General features: G+C 33.9%; 1 protein-coding gene across 5 annotated transcripts; it reads right to left on the minus strand.

Moving 5' to 3' along the window:
- Nucleotides 1-1,495: 1,495 nt before the first annotated feature.
- LOC114755917 (cysteine-rich receptor-like protein kinase 3) lies at nucleotides 1,496-6,203 on the minus strand. Of its 5 annotated transcripts, none has more exons than XM_028944813.1 (8): nucleotides 5,568-6,199; nucleotides 3,986-4,398; nucleotides 3,545-3,667; nucleotides 3,278-3,405; nucleotides 2,958-3,171; nucleotides 2,515-2,608; nucleotides 2,016-2,172; nucleotides 1,496-1,880 (listed from the first exon to the last, which is right to left on the minus strand). In XM_028944813.1, exons 1-8 carry the CDS (start codon nucleotides 5,966-5,968, stop codon nucleotides 1,650-1,652), a joined length of 1,761 nt encoding a protein of 586 aa, XP_028800646.1. In that variant the 5' UTR covers nucleotides 5,969-6,199; the 3' UTR covers nucleotides 1,496-1,649. The 5 variants fall into 5 exon arrangements, with proteins under 5 accessions (XP_028800646.1, XP_028800645.1, XP_028800647.1 ...); XM_028944812.1 differs by having other exon boundaries at nucleotides 2,515-2,746; nucleotides 5,568-6,198; XM_028944814.1 differs by lacking the exon at nucleotides 2,515-2,608 and having other exon boundaries at nucleotides 2,016-2,095.
- Nucleotides 6,204-21,381: the final 15,178 nt, after the last annotated feature.

Raw genomic sequence — 21,381 nt, forward strand, 5'->3', positions numbered from 1 at the left:
ATTTAAATTACGTGCAAAATTTTTATTAAATATTAAAATTTGATTAATACTTTCCATGAGTTTTAAACCTATATTGATAAAGCTAGACTTGTTTTGTTTGTTAATGTGGTGAGCGATAAAAATGGAGTGGGATTGGATTTGTGTAGGACCTATATTGATAGGTTCTACATAAGCATTCCAATTTTTTTATGCGTTACATAAGCATTCCATTTGTTCTCAGATTTTAAATATGTTTTGTTACTGAATATAAGTTTTTGTTCGGAGTTGTTAGTATAATTAAATTATTTTTCCTAAAATACTCCAATCAAAATTGCCTATAAGACGCACTTAGTAATGACAGTAATATTTAAAAAATCAAACACTTAGGTCAAAATACTTATATCTATTATATTAAGTTCTCTAATCACATATGATCATGTTTTTTTTTCATATGAATAATTTATGATTAAATTATATTAAATTCTAATATTTCAAAAAAAAAGGCACATGGCTATATGTGAGTGAAGAACTCAACATAGTAGACATAAGAGACTTGACCTAAGTATTGTTATTTAAAAGAAGGGTAGTCGTATTATTTAATTGAGGGAAATTTTAAAAAGAAAAAAGAGAAATTGTCCACGTTACTCAAATTTTAATTGTTTTCTTACAAGTGTTCAGAAATGAGTTGTATCGAAGTGATCCAAATGAAAACTGTGGGCTTCAATGGGCTCATTTAATTATCATTACGTTTGCTTTGAAGAGGGGCTTCTCATTTTTATTTGGCCCCATTGGATAAATGAAAATTGTGGGCTTCGGTGGCACAAAAACAATGACAGAAAATGGGTTATGGCATTCACGTAATTAAGTTTTATTCCAAACATGATTGCAAAAGAAAAATAATTAATCTTTTTAAAAAAATTGGTTTTCTATTACAAAAAAGACAAACTTTATTGGAAAATAAAACTTGAGCAATCTTAATGTCACTTTAATATAAAAATATATCAAACATAATTTAACTAAGTTTTGAGAGAGATTAATGTAGTTTTTATCAAATTAAATTGTACACTGATAATCAATTCATATACTACCTCCGATCCTAATTATAAGACCCAGTTGACTTATTTGAGGAGATTAAGGAAGTAAGTTAAGTTAGTTATTTGTAATAAATAAGTGTTGTCATTCCTAAAATATCCTTGCTAATTAAGTATATTGGCTAGAACTATTATTATTAGAAGGATTATCTTGGAAAAAAAATGTATAAATATGATAGACAAAATGGATCGGGGTCTTATAATTAGGACCAAACAAAAAGTCAAACGAGGTCTTATAATAAGGATCGGAGGTAGTATAATGTCTAGAATTGATGCACAAATTACAAACAAAAGTTAAAGAATAGAATGAATAATAATGATTTGTTTCTTTACCCCTTCTTCAACTTTATCATATAAGTGAAAGGTGGTAGTTCAATTTCACTTGTAATCTCATGTTGTTAATGGTTGCTCATTTAATTATTCTGCAAAGCAAAAACTTTTATCATATTTTGCCCCCATTTTGGGTTCAAAACGCAAAGTCACCCATAACTGCACATTCCTGTAAAATTCAATTGTCTTGCTGATAGTATGTATATGAACACAACAGCATTTGATGTTAGAGGTGTTCTTAATGCACCCCTAATCAGTTACGATCAAGAGAGGCATAGAGGGCGTTATATTCTCTAATAGGTCACTACTTTGGAGCAAACCAATTACTTCAGACATCGTTGGCCTTAAGTCAGCAAATGCTTGAGTGCAAAGCAAACCAATCTCAATGATTTTCTTCACTTCATCTGCATCATACTCATTAGGGTCTAAGGTATTGTCCACCAACTCTAAGTGCATGCCTTTTTCATATAGTTTCCAAGCCTAACAAACAAGATTAAAAACATTAGCTTGTGGCCAGAAGAGTTAACTTGAGTTGTTCAAAAAGTGACACACATACACACACATGAAATTTCTCAAAAATAATGCTTTTTCAAATAATCATAGAATTTTTCTCACTTTTGGAAGGAGGAATTCATCTTCAGTATCCCCATCATCCTTTAATGCTTTGCTTCTTTGACCACTAATGATTTCAAGGATTACAATACCATAACTATAAATATCAGCCTTCTCTGATAATTGACCATGAATTGCATATTCTGGTGCTGTGTATCCTCTGAAAAAATATATTATATTTAGTATTGACTTGATGTAATTGATTAAAGTAATAGTGCAAATAGAAAATTACAATTTAACGAAGTCTTAAACACTGATGGACAATGTAAAATTGGATCATGTATTTGACAAAGCTAGTTTCTTTCTTGAAGCATGCATATGGCATGTAAGGACAAAATTTGGAAGGCTAGAACTATTTATATGTGTAACGGGAGTGTTCTCACGAATTGCGTGTGTATTTTTGGTTAATGACTTATGTATATATTTCATTATCAATTTGGTAGATAATCCATGTAATGTAATAGAAGTTAAGAAAAATAAAGAATTTTATAGCTTGACTTACAAGGTTCCAGCAAATTTTGTGCTAAGATGAGATCTATCCTCAGGTAAAAGCCTTGCCAACCCAAAATCAGCAATCCTAGGTTGTAGATCATCGTCTAAGAGAATATTATTAGTCTTTATATCTCTATGTATAATACGAACTCGGAATTGCTCATGAAGATAAGTCAAACCGCTTGCTATTCCTAAAATTATGTCACATCGCTGCTTCCAGTTGAGATAACCTTTCTTTTCACCTGTTTCCCAAGGCCACAAACATTGAGACGTTGGGGGAAAAGAAAGAATAAACTAAAAGAACCTCATAATGTTAAAGTTATGATGCATGACTAAGGTCTTGTTTATAGAATCAATATTTTTAAGCTGAGAAAACATGTTGTAATGTTATTGAAAAACATTACCAATGCTTAATTAAAGAACTGTGTGTGTATTCAAGTTGATGCCACATACCAAATAAGAATTTGTCAAGGCTGTTGTTTTTCATGTACTCATAAACAAGAATTCTGATAAGGCCACTGCTACACCATCCTAAAAGTTGAACAAGATTGGGATGATGAGCATCACTTATGAGCATTACTTCACTCTCGAAACCTTCTTCCATTCTCCTGGAATTTCGTAAAGTTAACTTTTTGACTGCAACTTCTTTCCCATCTCTTAGAGTGCCCTATTCATGATGATTTATAATTTCAATCAAGAAATTGTGATAAGAAGTTTTGCTTTTGTCCTTTAAAACATGATACATATATATATATATATGTAAACAAAGTTACCTTATATACTGCACCAAATCCTCCTTCTCCTAGTTTATTTTCTTCACTAAAATTCTCAGTTGCAAACTTCAAGTCCTTATAACTATATCTTACAAGGCCTTTCAACTTAGCTGCTCTCATTATGTCGCCTGTTAAGTAGTGTATTTTATCAAATTTTCTTCATATTGAAGAACCTAATTATATCCCATCATGGGGATGAAAGTATGTAACTTATTTCCTTTTGTTAGGAAAAAAAGGTAGAAACCAGGAAATTTTCAAGTTGTTTACCTCTATAAACTCTCTTGGTGCATTTTCGCCGTACAATGCAGAAAAATAATATAAGGAGGATCAAAACAAGAACTACACCTCCAACGACTCCACCAACAATTATGGCCCTCTTATTGCTTGGACCTACAAGACATAACAAGAGAAATCATTTTCAAATAAGTCATAGTAATGGTTTTTATAATAACATAAAGCTAACCAAATTGTCATGCTGCAATAAAATTTGTCTTAAATTGACAGGAAAATCACTATGAGGTCACAAGGAAGGAATATAATCATTAAAAAGTCTTATAACAGATGAGTAATATGTAATGACAAGTTTTGGTACAGAAATTGACAATAACGTTCGTGCACTAAATTGTTGGTGATTGCATTCCTTTTTGGGTATTTCATAACGATTTTCCCTAAATTGTGCGTAATCCTTGATTCAATAATGAACTATACCTTGTTTCTCCATGGGGGTGATATCAATCGTCTGGTAGTTATCAGGAAAGAAGGAAGTGGTGGAGTATCTCATGAAGCACCCACCAGCAAAAGCCTTACCATCCAAATTGGGAAGACAAATCTGCATATTACTATAACAAGCCTTCAAGCAATCGTCGCACCCTCTCTGTGTGATTGTTTGAGTACATTGAGCAAAGCCATAAATAGTTAATGTACCATTATTATTGGCAGGCAAATGTGCTTTTGTCGCCATGACAAATCCTTGCTTTTTGGGTGTTGTTGTTTGGAGATTCCGTAGCACTTTTTGCCCAAGTGAGGTAAATAATGTGGAGGATTCTGCTACAGTTTGATTTCCACATGATGCGGCATTAAAATCCTCCGTTGTTTGGTCGAAGAAAGTCTTGGTCTCGCACCTGATCAATACACAAAAGGATAGATCGTATCATTTTTCCATGTTCAATATGAGTTTTGCTCTGTGCATATCAATACATAATTAAGCTGTCTCAAAATGCACCTATTAACTTATTATAGTGCAAGATATAAATTTTTAATTATTCCCCAAATATGCAAATCCTAGTTCAAAACCCGAAATGGCCTAATCATTGCCAATTAACGATCTAAATTAAAGACTAGTTTATGATTAAATTTTATAATGATATCACCAACATGCCCCTAATTTGAAATGTGAGAAAACGAGAAATCGAAATGCCCTTAGCTTTGCTTTGTTAAAAGAGCAAAATTAAAAAATTTAATCAAAAAAGTATATGCACTAAATTAAAAATTAAGAAAAAAAAATATAGGTACCTGCAAAATAATTTTGTCATACTTCAGTGATAAATAACTTTAACTTACCAAATGACAATAATAACTAAAACAATGATGACAACTAATTTCTTAAAAATATTTTACTGAATATCAATAACAATAATAGAATAATAGATTAACAAGTAATAACTTAAACTTATGGAATGAATTACAATATCTAAGGAAATGTGACAGCTATATGTTTTTCTCCCTCTTTTTTCCTTACAGACAAAGGACTTATTATTTAGCATAAACTATTTTTTTATATACATAAATTTCAAAAGTTTTGATTGAAATAGAAATACAACTTAAATATAATCAAAATTTACAAATATATGGTTATCTATTTTATTTTTAAATTAATATATCCACACACACACATTTTAATTATGGCATCAAACATTCCATAAAAAATTAGCCAGTGTTTATTTTCCCCTTGGTCTCAACTCTTCAGCAAGGTCCGTGACTGGACCCCTCTACTGACATGTGATATCCCAAGCGAATCCTGCCACTTTAACAATTGTTAGGTGTTTTTTTTTTTTTTTTTTGGTTGGTCTTTATTGCTACAGCTTAATTAATCAATGTCAGCGCTATAATAATGCTAGCAGTTAATTTAATGCATTATCTCTATGACATATACCATTCAGAAAAGAAAAGGGCACCCTCCATAAGCGAAAAGATTAAACAACTAAAATCAAAAGGTGAGACTTCAAACTTGGCGGCTGGAAAAAAAATAAAAAAGAATTGAAGAAGAGAAGAACTTGTGAACTAGTTGTACCTGAGGAAGCAGCCGTCGTAGACGGCGCGGCCACCTTGTGTTCCGGCAGCGCATTTGCGGACTTGTTTGGCGGCGACGTCGAAGCAGACAACACAGTCATGAATGGAGATGTAGTTTCTGCACTGAAAAAGAGCGAAAACGGAGTTTTCTACGCTGGCTTGCTGCGCCGTCGCAAAGTGCTTACTCTTATTCACAATCTGCTTTCTGATATGGAGGAACGTTCTGTTGACGTTTTCACTGAAGACGGAGAAGTTGGTCACAACGAATTGGTTAATAGATGGAGAGCAGCCTGTGCTTAGAAGATTGGTCTGTGGCTCCGAAACGGCGCCGTTAATAAGCGTCCACCATGACCAAAAGATGAAGGTGATTAAAGGAAAAAGGGGTTTATTAGGTTGAGGCATCTCTTGTTAAGATGGATTGGATGGAATCATATGCGCGGAAATGGAGAGAACGACGATGAAGAAGAAAGAAAGAGAGGTCATGTTGGTTACGTAAACGGCGTACTTTGGAGGATATTGACCAAAGGAAGGGGTACTGATTGGAGTTTGAAAAGGAAGGAGGAGGAATGAGAATTCCATTAGAAAAAAAATTAGAAAAAATTAATCTTTTGGTCCCTATAATTTTACTTATCTGTAATTTAAGCCTTATACTTTGATTCCTTATATTTTGGTTTGGCATAACTAAGTTTCCATAGCTTTTACTCGGTTTTATAACTCAGTTCTTGAAATTTGATTAACTGTAACTCCGTCTCTATACTTTTAGCATTTTATAATTTAATCTTTCCTTTTATTAAATAGATAATTTCATTTTTTAAAAACATAAGAACTAAATTTCAAAATGAGTAAAACTATAAAAATCGACTTGTAACAAGCAAGATTTTAGAAACTGAGTTATATAATCGAATCAAAACTATAAGAACTAAGTTGTACCAAGTCAAAATATTAAAATTAAGTTATAAATATATCAAAACTACAAGGATCAGCAGATTAATTTTTCCAAAAAATTATAAGGAAAAAGCAACTGGCAGCATACGACAGCCATGCGGCTTCTCTTGTTGTTTTCTTATTTGCGTTTACTCAATTTTCAAATTGTTGAAGGATGCAATAGCAATTTGTCAAAAGGGATGACGATGCAATATCTGGAAGTTTGTGACCCCCGCGCACACTTTAATGTGGCAGAAGTCTATAAATTAGGGGAAGACTAGGAAATTTCAAAACTAGATAAAGACACCAACATCATACATTAGTACCCAGCAGCCCATAGTTAAACGGAAAGAACAAAAGCCTTCGCAATTTCATCCTCCTTTCACCAAAAATGTGTTGACCAGCTCTTCGGTCTCCCAATGACTTGTACGAATTTTCCAGCTAATAATAATCAAGATAATTAAGAAATTACGCCATCACATCACATGATGCTGTAAAGTCAACAGAGTTTACTCAAATATTTATCCATAACGAGGTTTCTATTTTTAAAACTTATAGTTTCATTATTTTTTAATATTTTGGCCAAAAAATTTAATTTTTAATATAAATCATGAACATTAGCGATGGAAGAAAAGTTACAAATAAGTCCCTCAAAAGTAAAAATAATTTTCCTTCAAAAATTTAATACCAACTAAGTCCTTCAAATTTCATTGACTATATATGGATAAATGTTACAGGACTACTTTTTTTTGGGAAAATGATAAAAAAAAATAAAAATCACCAAATCTCAAATCAAAACAATATTTTATTTGATATTGAAAAGACTGAATTTGTAAATATAAATAAATTTTTATTGACATTTTTTATTTAATATTTAGTAATTTTTAGCTTTTTTTTTCATTTTCATTTTTTTCCCCTTATGTCCGCAATAGATCGAAATATTATTTAGACCAAACCTTTTTTTAGGCCAAATTTAGACCAAACCTTTTAACCAACCAAACTTTGATCATTATCGACTAATAGTCAGATCACACTCGCATCAATATCAATATATTTTTTTGGTTTTATAAGTCACTTTTATTTTTACACAGAATTAACTTTCATTTAAAATTCAACAACTTTTCAATTTTATTCCTATTTAATATACAATATACTCTATGTAAATAAAGTCAAGACAATAATAAATGAAAAGTAAAATTATATATTCATACAAAAAAATTTCTTTTAGTTTTCTATAAATAGAACCAAAAAAACTTATCTTTCTACCTTATAAATAAACCAGAAGAGTATATAACAATTCTTCCACCAAGTCACATCCTAAAACGGATTATTAGTGACTCCTGTAACACCCAACTCTAACAGCCTAAATGACAGTAGTTTTGTTAGCAGCGATTACAACTTTACTCACAAAAGGTGAAATTTTTAAAATTTTTATGTAGCTTTGAATCTAAACTTGTAACTTCATTTTTCTAAAAGTTTTATGTTATAAAATAAGACCCAAGTTCACTCTCAAACTGCCTTTTAGCAATATTTATTTAGAGCTGTACTGATCTTACTTTCAATAACTCTACTTTTCCCTTCCAGCTCAATAAATCATAACTTATAAGATACACATTCTAAAACTTTGGATATATACTTTACATAGGAAATAACTATATCACTCACATCATCACACATATAATATCATTACCTATACATATATACCAAAATTTTAGCTATACTAGAACTACCCTCAAGCACTCCTCCTTATGGAGGTATATACAAGCATAACAGTATAGATTACATGCTTCTCAAATAGGGTGAAAAAAATAGAAACACATAAAATATCACGAAAGGGAATGTACACATATAATGTATTAATTTTTCATATTGATTAACTAAATAACTAAATTCTTCTTCTCTTCAATCTTAGCTATGCTCCCACCAACTTTTCTTTCCCTTTGGATCGACTAGGCCATATGGTTACATAGAAGAGATGGGTGAAATTCAAAGAATGGTAGTGGTAGTAATCATATTTCATATATTATGTATGGCATAAAATTAAGCATGCAAAAGAAGTCACAAAGAACAACAGCTTACAAAATAATTAAACTGAACTGAATAATTAATTGAGGCATATTTGCTATTATTTAACTGAATCTCATATAACTATTGCACATAATTGAATAATTGAACAGCTGCATAACTAATGAACTGAATTGTATAACTGAGCAACTACTACCTAGTTAACTGATTACTGATCATATGCATAATTAGATAACTGAGCATATGCTTAATTGCATAATCTGAATAACTAAGTAACTATACAGCTGCTAACTGATTAATTGTTAAATGCTCATATACTGGACAGCAAAATGCATGCACATGGCCATGATAATAACTGGTAAGGCAATTTACATGTTCTCATGCTTAACTATAGCATTATGACACAAACAGACATGCAACCCAAACAAAACATGCAAAATAAAGTTATCCTTTGTTTTCTCTCTTGTATGGCTACCTTGCTATGACTAACTAATTCTCTCTATAACCACACACTTAGGCACGCTTCCCTATCTTAATGTGGTTAGTCATCATATACAAAAACTCCTATATTTAATCTCTATATTTTCAAGGGTATCTAAAACCTCTCCTTTTCTTATGTTTTGCTTAACTTCTTAATCCATTGGAACCATAGTTGATAAAAAACAAGACAAGAAACAAAAATCATAAATTTAATTATTGTAAACAAACACATCATGCATCAGTTTCCCAAGCATCACAGCAGCAAATACATATGTGTCAAGCATTTAAGACCTCATTTAACATCAAGAACCATCAAAATTGATTATTCAACTCTAAGGAGCATCAAGAACTTTTTTAATATCACTTCTTTTTAACTTTCAATAATATGTTCAAATAACATTCACATATTCATGGCTAAACAATGAGCATATACCTGTATCCACTTAACATATGGGTATTTATAATCTCTATAAAATCCTTTAATCTTATGGTTATACCTTTTACAACAGTATTATTAACTTGAGACTCTTAAATGAGGGTTGAAATTTAAGTAATATCATGTAAACAATAACTCGCAAATTCAAGCTTTAAAAACATTGACTTAATCATCATTTAGGCATCTAGAAGCATACTTTTTATACCTTGAGCCAATGATTTAATATTCAAAAGCATAAACTAACTGGCAAAGTTCACATTAGTTTTCCAGTTACGATTTATTTCTTTAAATAGATGTATAATGATATATCTACCATGTATCATGCACAACCATCTACAAAAATACTCAAATGAATAATTCATATATTATTAAGAAATTGTGTTCTCTATAACCTTATTAGCAGAGAACTTGAAGCCATACAACCTAGAATAAGTTTCAAATTAAATCTTATCATATATATTCAAAATGAACTAAAATATTTTCTTTTCCCTTTCCCAGATGTTTCCCATGGCCTGCTTTCCACTGAGTCTGGAATTTTTTTTTTTTTTTAAATTTCAAAGATATTGCTTTCATAGTCATTTGACCGAAACAAGGGGAATGAATAGGCATGATTTCTTTATTCTACTTCATCAATTTAACCCATTAAAGCCTTGAGATATTTAATGCATTTCTTCCAAGACCCTTGTCAAACTTTTTCATTATTTAATTGTTTCGAGAACAACGTTTAATGATCAAATCATCATGTTAATGTGTCTACACACCATCAAACCATTTGGAACAGTTACTATACATCTAGAGGCATAAAACAGTACAACTACCAACTTCAAAACATTGAGACAGCTATTCATTACAAGGGAGCATTAAACAGAACTTACATATCTAGGCACAAGAACCGTCAAAGAAGTATCACATAATCTCTCCACTTCAACATTTCGATTCATTAAGCTCATTATTATACACATAAAGACTCCGATATATCAAAATTTAAATCATTTAGACACTCCCAATAATGCTCCAAATAATGTTACTTCCAATTTGAAATTATTTTCCAGATTCAAATAATGTTTAAATCATTATCTTAATGCTTCCATTATTTTTTCCCGCTAGGCAATTTTATCTCTCTTACACTATCATTAAGACTTATGAAGATACTCCTCTTCATAAGTTTCACAGTAGCACTCATGTATATGCTACTAAAACAGCGGAAGAAAAGTATAATTAGTTTTAATTCATCAACTAATTCGGTCATTTTGACAGCATCACTTATAAATCTGAATTTCCGTCTTTATGAATATCACCTCAAGTCTTCAACTATCATTTTAATGCCTCCAAGCATAACTTAACCATCTAAAAACTCTTGCTAAACATTGAAGAATAGCAAACAGCAAGTCCTTAATAATTTCCCATCTTTAAAACTTTAATTCATCAATCAACATCCAACTACACAGAGAGGGGTAAACATATGCACATTGATATATCAGATTTATGAATCTTGCTTCTTTCACCTTTTTCTATTAGAACACAAAGCTACACCCACAAAGAACACAAACCCCGGTTTCAGAGGTCATCAATCGGGCACAATAATCAACATGCAGTCATATATTAGGCATCAAAACAGACGCAGGTCACTGATTTTATATCTATTACTAAGCTATCGTTTTCCTTACCACTAAATTCAGAGAACCCGAAACTATACAGATTAGAACCGCAAATTGGAACTCAAAAGAATCCCTTGCTTCAAACCATTTCATCATGCAGCAGTGTATGTGTGTGTATCTATATATATATATAAACTTTTTCGGTTGCTTCTTCCTCTCAACCCTGTACCCAGGTAACAGAGCCAGAGATAGAGGAGACTTAAGGAAACTTACCTTAACCGACTTTCTCTCCAGTCAGCGCAAGTTCCTCCCCTCTTCGTCTGCGTCGATATCCACGTCTCACTCAAAGCATTTGTTTTCTCTCTCGGTTTCTCTCTCGTACTCGATCTATTCGCCCTTTTCCATTCTGGGTATGTCACGTCTTAGCTTCTGTGATGAGGGTCGTGTGAGGGGCAGAAGACTGTGTTCGTGTTGAGCAAAGAGAGGAGTACAGGGGCGGTGGCTGATGACTTCAGGAGAAGAGAGGGACGGGTGTGATGTAGGTATAGTGCAAGGACTGTTTTAGCCCTGACTTATCATTCTTATGTCAACTTTGCCTTTTAGTAAATTTCTCGAGAAAATAAGGCTTTAATTTAGGCACTTAGTTTTTAAATTATGTATAGTCTTGTTTGGAAAATGAGCTCTGCCATAAACTTCTTTATTTTTCAAAATAATTATCTATAATTTTTTTAATTATTCTGGCTTTTGTATATTTTTAGTATATATTCCTTTCTTAGTTCTTTCTAAATTTCTTACTCAAAAATAAGCTTTTACAAAACATCTATTTGTTTTTAGGCTTTAACTAATTATTTAAATATTCTAACTTCAAAATTTGAGAGAGCTCTAGACTTAGATAATTACACACAAGCCATTTTTATTAAAAAAATTATTTATCGGACTTCTATCTGGGCCACTGAAATAAATTATTCATCGTTCTTGCATAAGGACTTATTGGGCTTCGTTTTAACTGTGAGCCATGGATAGCCTGCCACTTCCTGGACTCTAAAGACGGCCTAGCCAATTTTCCATTTTCGTGATAGCCCGCAGAGAGGAAAGAAGCCACCTAGTCAACGGTAGAATGAAGAAGACGACAATCCCACTGGACAGTTCTATCCCAAGCTTGAGGAAAAGATTCACGCAAAGGAAGTGGATATGCAACTGGTATATGCTCCCTTAATTGCACAACTCTTTTATAGGAGACCGACCCAAGATGCTAAAATTAAGATGCTTAGGAAGAGTTTAGGATCTTTAAAGGTACTAAAATGCCAGGCTTTTAACTCATTGTTTAGTCGTTATCCCTAAAAGATTTATTTGCCTCTTGTGTTTAATAATTTCTAATTTTGAAATTCACAATTGAGTCCTGGAATTTAAAATACTACATACTTTAATAATTAAATAACATTCACAGTCTATTAAAAACAAGGCAACTTCATGGTGTATTGTTATCTCCAATACTCATGGTGCCTACAGAAAATCATGCATCTTCATCTGCAAATTTCTTTACATCTACATCAACATGTTATCGCCTTAATTAATCCCTTCTGTTAGAAAGTCTCAAAACTGATGAGAATCTTGAGTTAATTGCAACTGTTCCGCCCAGATTTTTTTTTTAAATGAAGAAAAGCATGAAAAGTCCTTCAAGTATGTGTGTAGTGTATACCAATTACGTGCCAATTAATAAGCACTTAATGGTAGCTAAATAACATATAGTTACGCCAAAGATAAAGTAATTAATTTAGTTAAGAAAAAACTGAAATCTACATAAGTCTAACAAGAGTACCTAAAGCTGATGATCAGTTGAATGACTTAGAAAAATGAAGAGATCAGACGTACAACAAGCCGGTAAGTGGGAATATGGTTGCCATGGGAAATGGAAACAGTAAGAGGGAGATTTTTTTTTGGGCAGAAAAAATAATGCAGAAATATAATATAATATTATGTCGGTTCTTAATATAAAAATTATTGTTATTTTCAATTTTAATCATAAATATATGAATCCAATCTATTTTGTCATCAAATAATCTCTATAATGATTGCATATGTTAAGGGATTATTATCAATTTGTAATTCAAACACACATTAATAATAAAAATATTTTAAAAAAATAATATCTATTAATTATAAATAACTAACTTAACTTTCTTAATCTCTCTAAATTAGTCAATTATATTTTATATTAAAAATCAGAAGTATTAAATTGTATTATTATAATATGTAGATTTATAAATATTTTTCGGGCAGAGCTAAATAAACAAGACGGCACACCTTGCCCGATGATCAACCCATCCAAAAATGCCCACTATTTCCTTGGGCCATTGTTTTTGGCAGAATTGGACTTTTTTTTTAACAGATTTGGGCAGGCATAACGGACAGCCAAGCGAACACCCTACTTTTTGGGTGGGAAGTGGGAACGCGAATCTTTTAACCTATATACAAGAGGTAATAATAAAATCAATAAAAAAATGCATTACCCAGAAAACTGTTTGAGACAGATTTGTGAACAATACGTGCCTTCACGACAAATCTAACACAGACTAGTCTATCACAAATTCCAGTCACAATTATTCTTGCAACGAAATTCACATTTTTTGTTTTTAATTCATGGCAAGTCCTTTACATTTTTTTTTAGTGATGGATTTTTGTTACATACAAAATCTTTTAAAAAATCCATCACAAATTTCCTACTTTTTAACAGTGAGTTGTTTATTTTTGATTAAAAAAACAGTGAGTTTTTTTGTGGCTAAACCCATGTACTCCTCATCCGGTTCTTAATATAAAACTTATTTAACTAATTTAATTAGATTAGAAAAGTTAGATAAGTTAGTTAATTATAAGAAATATAACATGTTTTTTCTAAAGCAACATAATCATCTTCTACTTGATTATGATTGAGAGAGTATCCGTAGAGGTAATTTAGAAAAAATGATAAATATAAAAAATAAGTCTTATATTTAGAACCAAAACCAACTTATAGGTTCTATATTAAGGACCAAAGGAGTATCTTCACATTAGTATCAATCTTGTTTGAAGCACTATCAAACATTAAATGTGAATACCTCTTTTTTTTTTAAAAAAAATTTAAACCTTGGTTCCATTATGTTATAGGGAATTAACTCTTTCTATTAAATTCAACACATGTTAGGAAAAACATTAATGGGCTCTCTTAATCCTCATGACTCGGTTATTATTTTTGCTTTAAAGTTGGGCTCCTGATTTAAATTTGAGCCCGCTTCCTTGTGAAAATTGTGGGCTTCGTGGCTGGTAATGATTTGTCGCCGTTTTAATATTACTACGATAAAAATAAAATACTTATTTTCCATGACACGGTGTAATTCATGAATTTAATTGGCATGTGTTTGCTTACATACTAATATTGTGCCCCATATGCAAATAGCCCTAAAATATATTATGTCAGAGAATCCATGTAAGGTGTGGTTCAAAAAGTATATCTCTTCTTTTCTTTTTTTTCTGGTTGCCTTTTTGTTGTATAAAATGCTCTTTGTCAAGTTTTTCTTTAAAGTTCTTTTTTCCTTCCTTGTAATGACATACGTACAATTGTAGTTTTATTCTCAATATGGTCGTAAAGGAAAAATAATTAATTTCATTTAAAAATTCAATCCAATCCAGCTTTATTTTCTAATTACTGAAGTTGGTTTTTCATAGAATATGAATTTTTAAAGGAAATTAATTATTTTTCCTTTACGACCATATTGAGAATAAAACTACAATTAATCCGACGTGGATTGCGGAGGATGAGGAAAAAGCAATTATGCATATTTCTAGTCCTATCTGTGCACACGTTATAAAACTAGAAGACCAAGCTTAGGTCTTTGCATGTCAAGTGTCCGTAAAAGCTCATTTCTGTGATTATAGAGAGCCACATCAGATCAAGGTTTTCAAAAATATTGTTGTATGTTGCATAACTGGAAAACCTGCATTAATCCACGCTTGATAAGCCATCGTTTCAGAGCAAGCAGCGTGGGACGTTTCAGCAGAGGAAGCAGCAGCAAAGGTAGAGGCGTCTCACCGGGACCCCTAGCTAGTACCAAGTTTCAATAAAGAAAGGCATAGTGGGTCTCGTCATATTCTCTAATAATTAAGTCATTGCCTTGGAGCAAAGCAATTATTTAAGACATTGATGGCCTTAGTTCAGCACGTGCTTGGGTGCAAAGCAGACCAATCTCTATAATTTTCTTCACCTACTTCGGCATTATAATCATTAGGATTCGAGGTATCGTCCACCAACTCTATGTGTATGCCTCTCTCATATGGTTTCCAAGCCTGTCAAGTGAATAGGAAGGGCAAACAAGACAACCAAAACTTTGTGTGGTTAAAACATGTTGGCGGGAGCGTCTAAATTCTCTAAAAATCTAGCAAATCTTCCAACTGCTTTGTAATGCTATGCAAATCCTGTTGATAGTAGCACCTATAGAAAAATGATAAATTTGAGTTGTGTCTTATAGATACTGTCCTTAAAAGCTATTCCACAACTACTGGCAAAGTAAGAAGCGACACTTTCGAAGATTAAACAGATTCTTCTATAAGAACAGGGTGAATAGAATAGTGAAAGATAAAAGAACTCAGTAAGACAGAATACCAGAAGAGGGAAGAGAGTTGCCTGAAAGCTCAGAGCATGGTGGTACATTTTGAACTTCGGTCTCATGCCCATTTTATAGGCTACAGATCACAATACTATTAGGCAATTAACTTGTCAATAAATAGTCATGAATAATTTAAATGGGTGATTCTAATAAGTAATTAACTAGTTTGATGACTATTTAAAAAACCTTTGGTTACAGACATTGAATGACATATTAATTAGATAGATATTTCTTATAAAAGTGTCCAATACCATGTTTGGCTCATGCACAACGGTTGAGGGAAAATTGCCGGATTTGTTTCCAGGGGCCTGTTGGGCATGCGGGCTTACTTCTCCTCTTGGCCCATTTACTAGCCCAAGATCACTTATTACTTGGACCTTCACAATTCCAAACAATGTGGAACTTTTCTTTTGACACACTCACAAATTGTTTATAACAAAACAGTCCTATATTCAAATTTTCTCCAATGAAACTGCCAATTCTAATTGATCATAGAGATTTTCTTACTTTTTTAAGGGGGAATTCACCTTCAAAATCACCATGAATCTTCAATTCCTTAATTCGTTCATTGCTAATAATTTTTAGGATTATAATGGCCTATAAATATCAACGTTTTCTGATAATTGACCATGAATTACATATTCTGGTACAGTATATTCTCTAAAAAACATATAATGTTTATGTTGTAGTTGATGCCTCAAATTAATGCAAGAACAATATTTTGAATATGAATAGATATGTACAAGGTAATATGTTGTATCATATGTGCTGTTAATATGAATTCTTAGAATATCAAAAATGCAACTATTTTGACTTACAATGTTCCAACAAATTTTGTGCTAAGATGAGCGAGATTGTTCCTCAGATAAAAGTCTTGCTAAGCCAAATAATCAGCAATTTTTGGTTGGAGATCATCATCTAAGAGAATGTTGTTAGCCTTTATATCTCTTTATAATACAAACATGAAGTTCTTCATGCAAGTAAGCTAGACCTCTTGTTTTTCCTAAAATTGTATTATACCGTTACTTCCAATTAAGAGAACCTTTATTTTTACCTATTTTACAAATTTACACACAACTAAAGCAAAAAAATAGCACTAATATTAAAAGAAATGTTTTGATAATTCTTGAATGAAATTATGACATGAGAATGAATTATCGCTAGAGTTAGTGATATATTTGTCCGTTGAAAATATATCCACATGTCATAATTTCATAAAAAAATTCGACATAATTAATATGCAAGTCTTTATAGATCCATTTAATTTTTTTTAATCATATCCTTATAGGTTTTTCCTCTTTTTATCAAATCTCTACAGTTTTTTTATCAGGTCATCATAGTTCTACTCGATTTTTAATAAAGTCTTTTATAAATTTAGGCGATTGATGACAACAAAAAAGAAAAGAAAAGGAAAAAAACTATATGGATATTATTAAAAACTAGTGAAACTATAAGAACTAGATAAAATGGAAAGAAAAACAAGAGGAATTAAACACAAGTAAAACTATAAAGATCTGATTAAAAAAGAAAAAATTACAAGGACCTAATTAAAAAATCAAGCAAAATTATAACGACTTGCCAATTAGTTATTCTGAAAAATTTGACACCTAAGGATTAAAGAACCACATATGATCTTTGGTGTCAAGACTGGTGTTTTTCATATATTCATAAATAAGAAATCTCTCATTGTCTTTATTGCAATATCTAAAAAACCGAAAAAGGTTCTGGTGATGAACATTGTTCATAAGCTTAGCTTTACTTTCAAATTCTTCTTCTACCTAACCGTTATACGGGTGTCCATACAGAGGCATTAAAAGTGAAAACAATGGACAACAAGATGCTCCAAAAAAACCCCAGCATGAGCCTCTCCTTGACTTCAGCGGCGGCGTTTCCTCCTTTGAGAGATTCTGGCCGGCGAACGGCGGAAGAAGCAGATTTGCTCCAACGGAGCAAAAAGAAGATTAAAGGGAATGATGCGGAGGTCAGGGAGAATATAGCAGGAAGTTCTTATAGTGAGATGCTGAAGGGAAGATTGGAAGGAAATCGGGAGCAAGATGAGGTGCCGAAGCTTGAATCGCTAAGATCGGAAATCAAGGTATTGAAGCACAAGAGAGGAACGATTAACATACCAGAGTTTGTCCTGATTGAAAGAGCCCTACAGCAGATCAGGAAGCCTTTTCAGCTCAGTCTGATTGTTAAGCTCCTTGGGACAAGAATGAGTAACCGAATAATGGAACAGAGAATCCAGAAAATGTGGGCTAAGAAAGGTTCAGTATCAGTTATTGATCTATCGAACGATTTCTATGTAGTCCAATTTACTGCAATAGATGATTACGAAATTGCAGTTCTGGGAGGACCGTGGATGATTTCCGATTCCTATTTGACTGTGAGGCAGTGGAAGTCGAACTTTGACCCCTTATCGGAGGCGATTGAAGAAGTACTGGTGTGGGTCAGGTTCCCGGATCTACCTCTGGAATACTATGAGGAAGATATCCTTGAGGCAATGGGTAATGAGATAGGACGAACAATGAAGGTTGATCTATCTACGGCGACGCTAGCTAGAGGAGGATATGCAAGGGTAGGAGTCATGGTCAACTTGAAAGAGCCTCTTCTGCCAGCATATATTATTAACAATGTAGAGAGGCCCGTGACCTATGAGGGATTGCATCTCCTATGTTTCAATTGTGGGAGATATGGTCACTTGGAGAAAGAGTGTCCTGGGGGAAAAGGGCAAGATGAAGGAAAGGGGGAAGATATGGAGGCAGAGAAAGAACGGAAGCTATACGGAAGCTGGACCACAGCTCGAAAACCAAGGAGGCAAAGGAGAGGATTCCAAACTGTGCAAAAGGAGCATATTGGTGTGAGTGGTATGGGATCCAGATTTGCCCATTTAGGTGAAGAGGAGGTTATGGGAGGTGAGGAGAACACAAAAAACGCACCAGTAAGGGATCCAATACCAGAAAAGCAATGGTACAAGAAAAAAAGAAGCAACACAGAAACTACAATGATGATAGATCAGGAGCATGACTTGAGTAGCGAGGAGGCAATTCCAGGGGCACTTGTAACACGACATGCTGTGAGGAGGCTAGGAAGAGAAAGACAACAGGGAGAGGAATGGCGACAGGTGAATGGGGAGAGTGCTTTGGCCTTGGTGGAAGCTAGAGGAGTCATTAGGGGTCGCACAGAAGAATTGGACCAAAGCATTGTTTACGAAACCCCAGAGGTGGCAAGAGAATTGGCAACGGAAAGGGGCAAGTTTGAAGGAAGGCCGCCAGATCCATGTGGTGGAAGAGAGGATGAGCCACCAGGAATGATAGAGAAGGAGGGAAATCCTGGCGAAGCTGACTTGGTGGGGCTTATGAGTCTAGATTAATCATTGATAAGTGTCTGATGATGAGTACAATGCAGAAAAGAATTATGGTGTGGAACTGTAGAGGAGCTGGGAGTGAAGGCTTTAGAAGAGGACTGAAACTGGCTTGCGATAATAACAGGCCAGATATTTTGGGTTTGCTGGAAACTAGAATTCACCATGACAGAGCAGAGGGCCTTTTTCGAAGATTAGGCTATGGGAAGTGGTTGATTAGCCCAGGTTTGGGTTTCTCTGGAGGAATATGGATAGGTTGGAGGGAGGATAAGGCTCATTTGGAGCTGTTAGAACTAAATGAACAATTTGTCCATCTGTCAGTTAGTTACGGAGGGGAAGAAGCTTGGAAGTTGACAGTTGCCTATATTACTCCAAGATGCAGGGAGAAACAAGTGTTTTGGGAGCATATGGCGCGCTTGAGTAAAGAAACAGAAGGGGCGTGGATAGTCATAGGAGATCTAAATGATATAAGGATGGATTCAAAGAAACAAGGGGGAGCACCAAGGAATGAGAAAAGATGTACCATCTTTAATGATAATATTGATGCTTGCAACCTATTGGAGGTGGAGACTTGGGGTAGTCGGTTTACTTGGAAGGGGCCGTTGATACCTGGGTTTGCAAGAATCTATGAAAGGCTAGATAGAGCCCTCTGCAACATAGACTGGAGAACTAGATTCCCTGAGGCTGTCTTGAAGAATCTAGTTAGATTGAAATGTTCAGACTATTGCCCCATTCTGTTATGTTTGGATGATAATGAGTGTAGATTGGGGGAACGCCCCTTCAGATTCGAAGCAGCGTGGCTTTTACATGAGGACTTTGGGAAATTTATGGAGGAAAACTGGAGGAAAAAGGAAGGAGTTAGAGGGAGTTTAGAATTACTAAAACCAAGTTTGGTCGAATGGAATAAGGAAGTTTTCAAGCACATAAGCTGGAAGAAAAATAGATTGCTGGCAAGAATTGGGGGAATTCAGCGTAAGATCAGTAAAGAAGGCAGAGCAGTGAGATTCCTTTCGAAGTTGGAGGACCAACTACAAGGGGAACTAGAGGAAGTGTTGAAGCAGGAGGAAATCCTTTGGTTTCAGAAATCCAGAGGAAAGTGGATTAACGATGGTGATCATAATACAAAATACTACCACCTAAAAACTCTGACCCGTAGGAGGAGAAATAAGGTAGCCATGCTCAAAAATGATGAGGGGCAATGGATTGATGACCAAGTTAAACTACAAAACATGGCAAGGGACTATTTTATTGACCTATTTATGGAGGAAAACTTGAGTAGTGGTTGGAAGAGGACAGAGGTGGGCTTTCTAAGAATTGATCAGTCAGATCTGATTGGCATGGGAAGAGAAGTTTCGTTAGAGGAAGTCAAGAATGCCATCTTCTCAATAGGGGCCTTCAAAGCTCCAGGGGAGGACGGATTTCCCGCCATTTTCTTCCAAAGAATGTGGGACACGGTGCAGGAGGAAGTCTTTGAATTTATACAGAAGGCTTGGAGAGGAGGAGTAGAGCTAGAGGAGAGTAGTGGTACACTGCTTGTGATGGTACCAAAAATAGACAGACCTGAAACTCTAAGGCAGATGAGGCCTATAGCGCTCTGTAATGTTATTTATAAGTGTATTCCAAAGATCCTTGTTAACAGACTGAAAGGACTAATGAGGAAGGTAGTAGCCCCTAATCAAGCCAGCTTCGTACCAGGCAGACAGATACAGGATAATATAGTGGTTGCCCAAGAATTAATACACTCGATGAGACAGATGAAAGGAAGGAAGGGCTTCTTTGCAATTAAGATTGACCTTGAGAAGGCTTATGATAGGGTGAGATGGAGTTGCCTAGAAGAGATTCTCATGGAAGTAGGTTTGGATGAAGAACTTAGGAAGCTGTTAATGAAATGTGTAACCACTGTCACGACTCAGGTTCTCTGGAATGGTGTCAAAACGGATAGATTCAAACCCTCAAGGGGCTTGCGCCAGGGGGACCCCCTATCCCCTTATTTGTTTGTGCTAGTTATGGAAAAATTAACACACATAATACAGGAAGCGAGTAGGGCTGGTAAATGGAGATCAATTAAAGTAGGAAGGAGAGGACCTACAGTAACGCATCTAATGTTTGCTGATGATTTATTGTTATTTGGGGAAGCTTTCGAGGATCAAATGTGCAATACTATAAGCTGTTTAGAGGAATTCTGCGCACTAACAGGGCAGAAGGTGAATAAAGGAAAATCAGCAATATTGTTCTCAAGGAATGTAGGGGTCGAATTGAGGAGCAAACTAACCGAGATATCTGGATTCAGGAAGACAGAGGACCTGGGCAGATATTTGGGCATACCATTACATTATGGGAAGGAAAGA

Source organism: Neltuma alba, unplaced genomic scaffold, assembly GCF_004799145.2.
Source record: "Neltuma alba isolate B1F8T4 unplaced genomic scaffold, ASM479914v2 tig00010348_pilon, whole genome shotgun sequence".
Classification (NCBI taxonomy): domain Eukaryota; kingdom Viridiplantae; phylum Streptophyta; class Magnoliopsida; order Fabales; family Fabaceae; genus Neltuma; species Neltuma alba.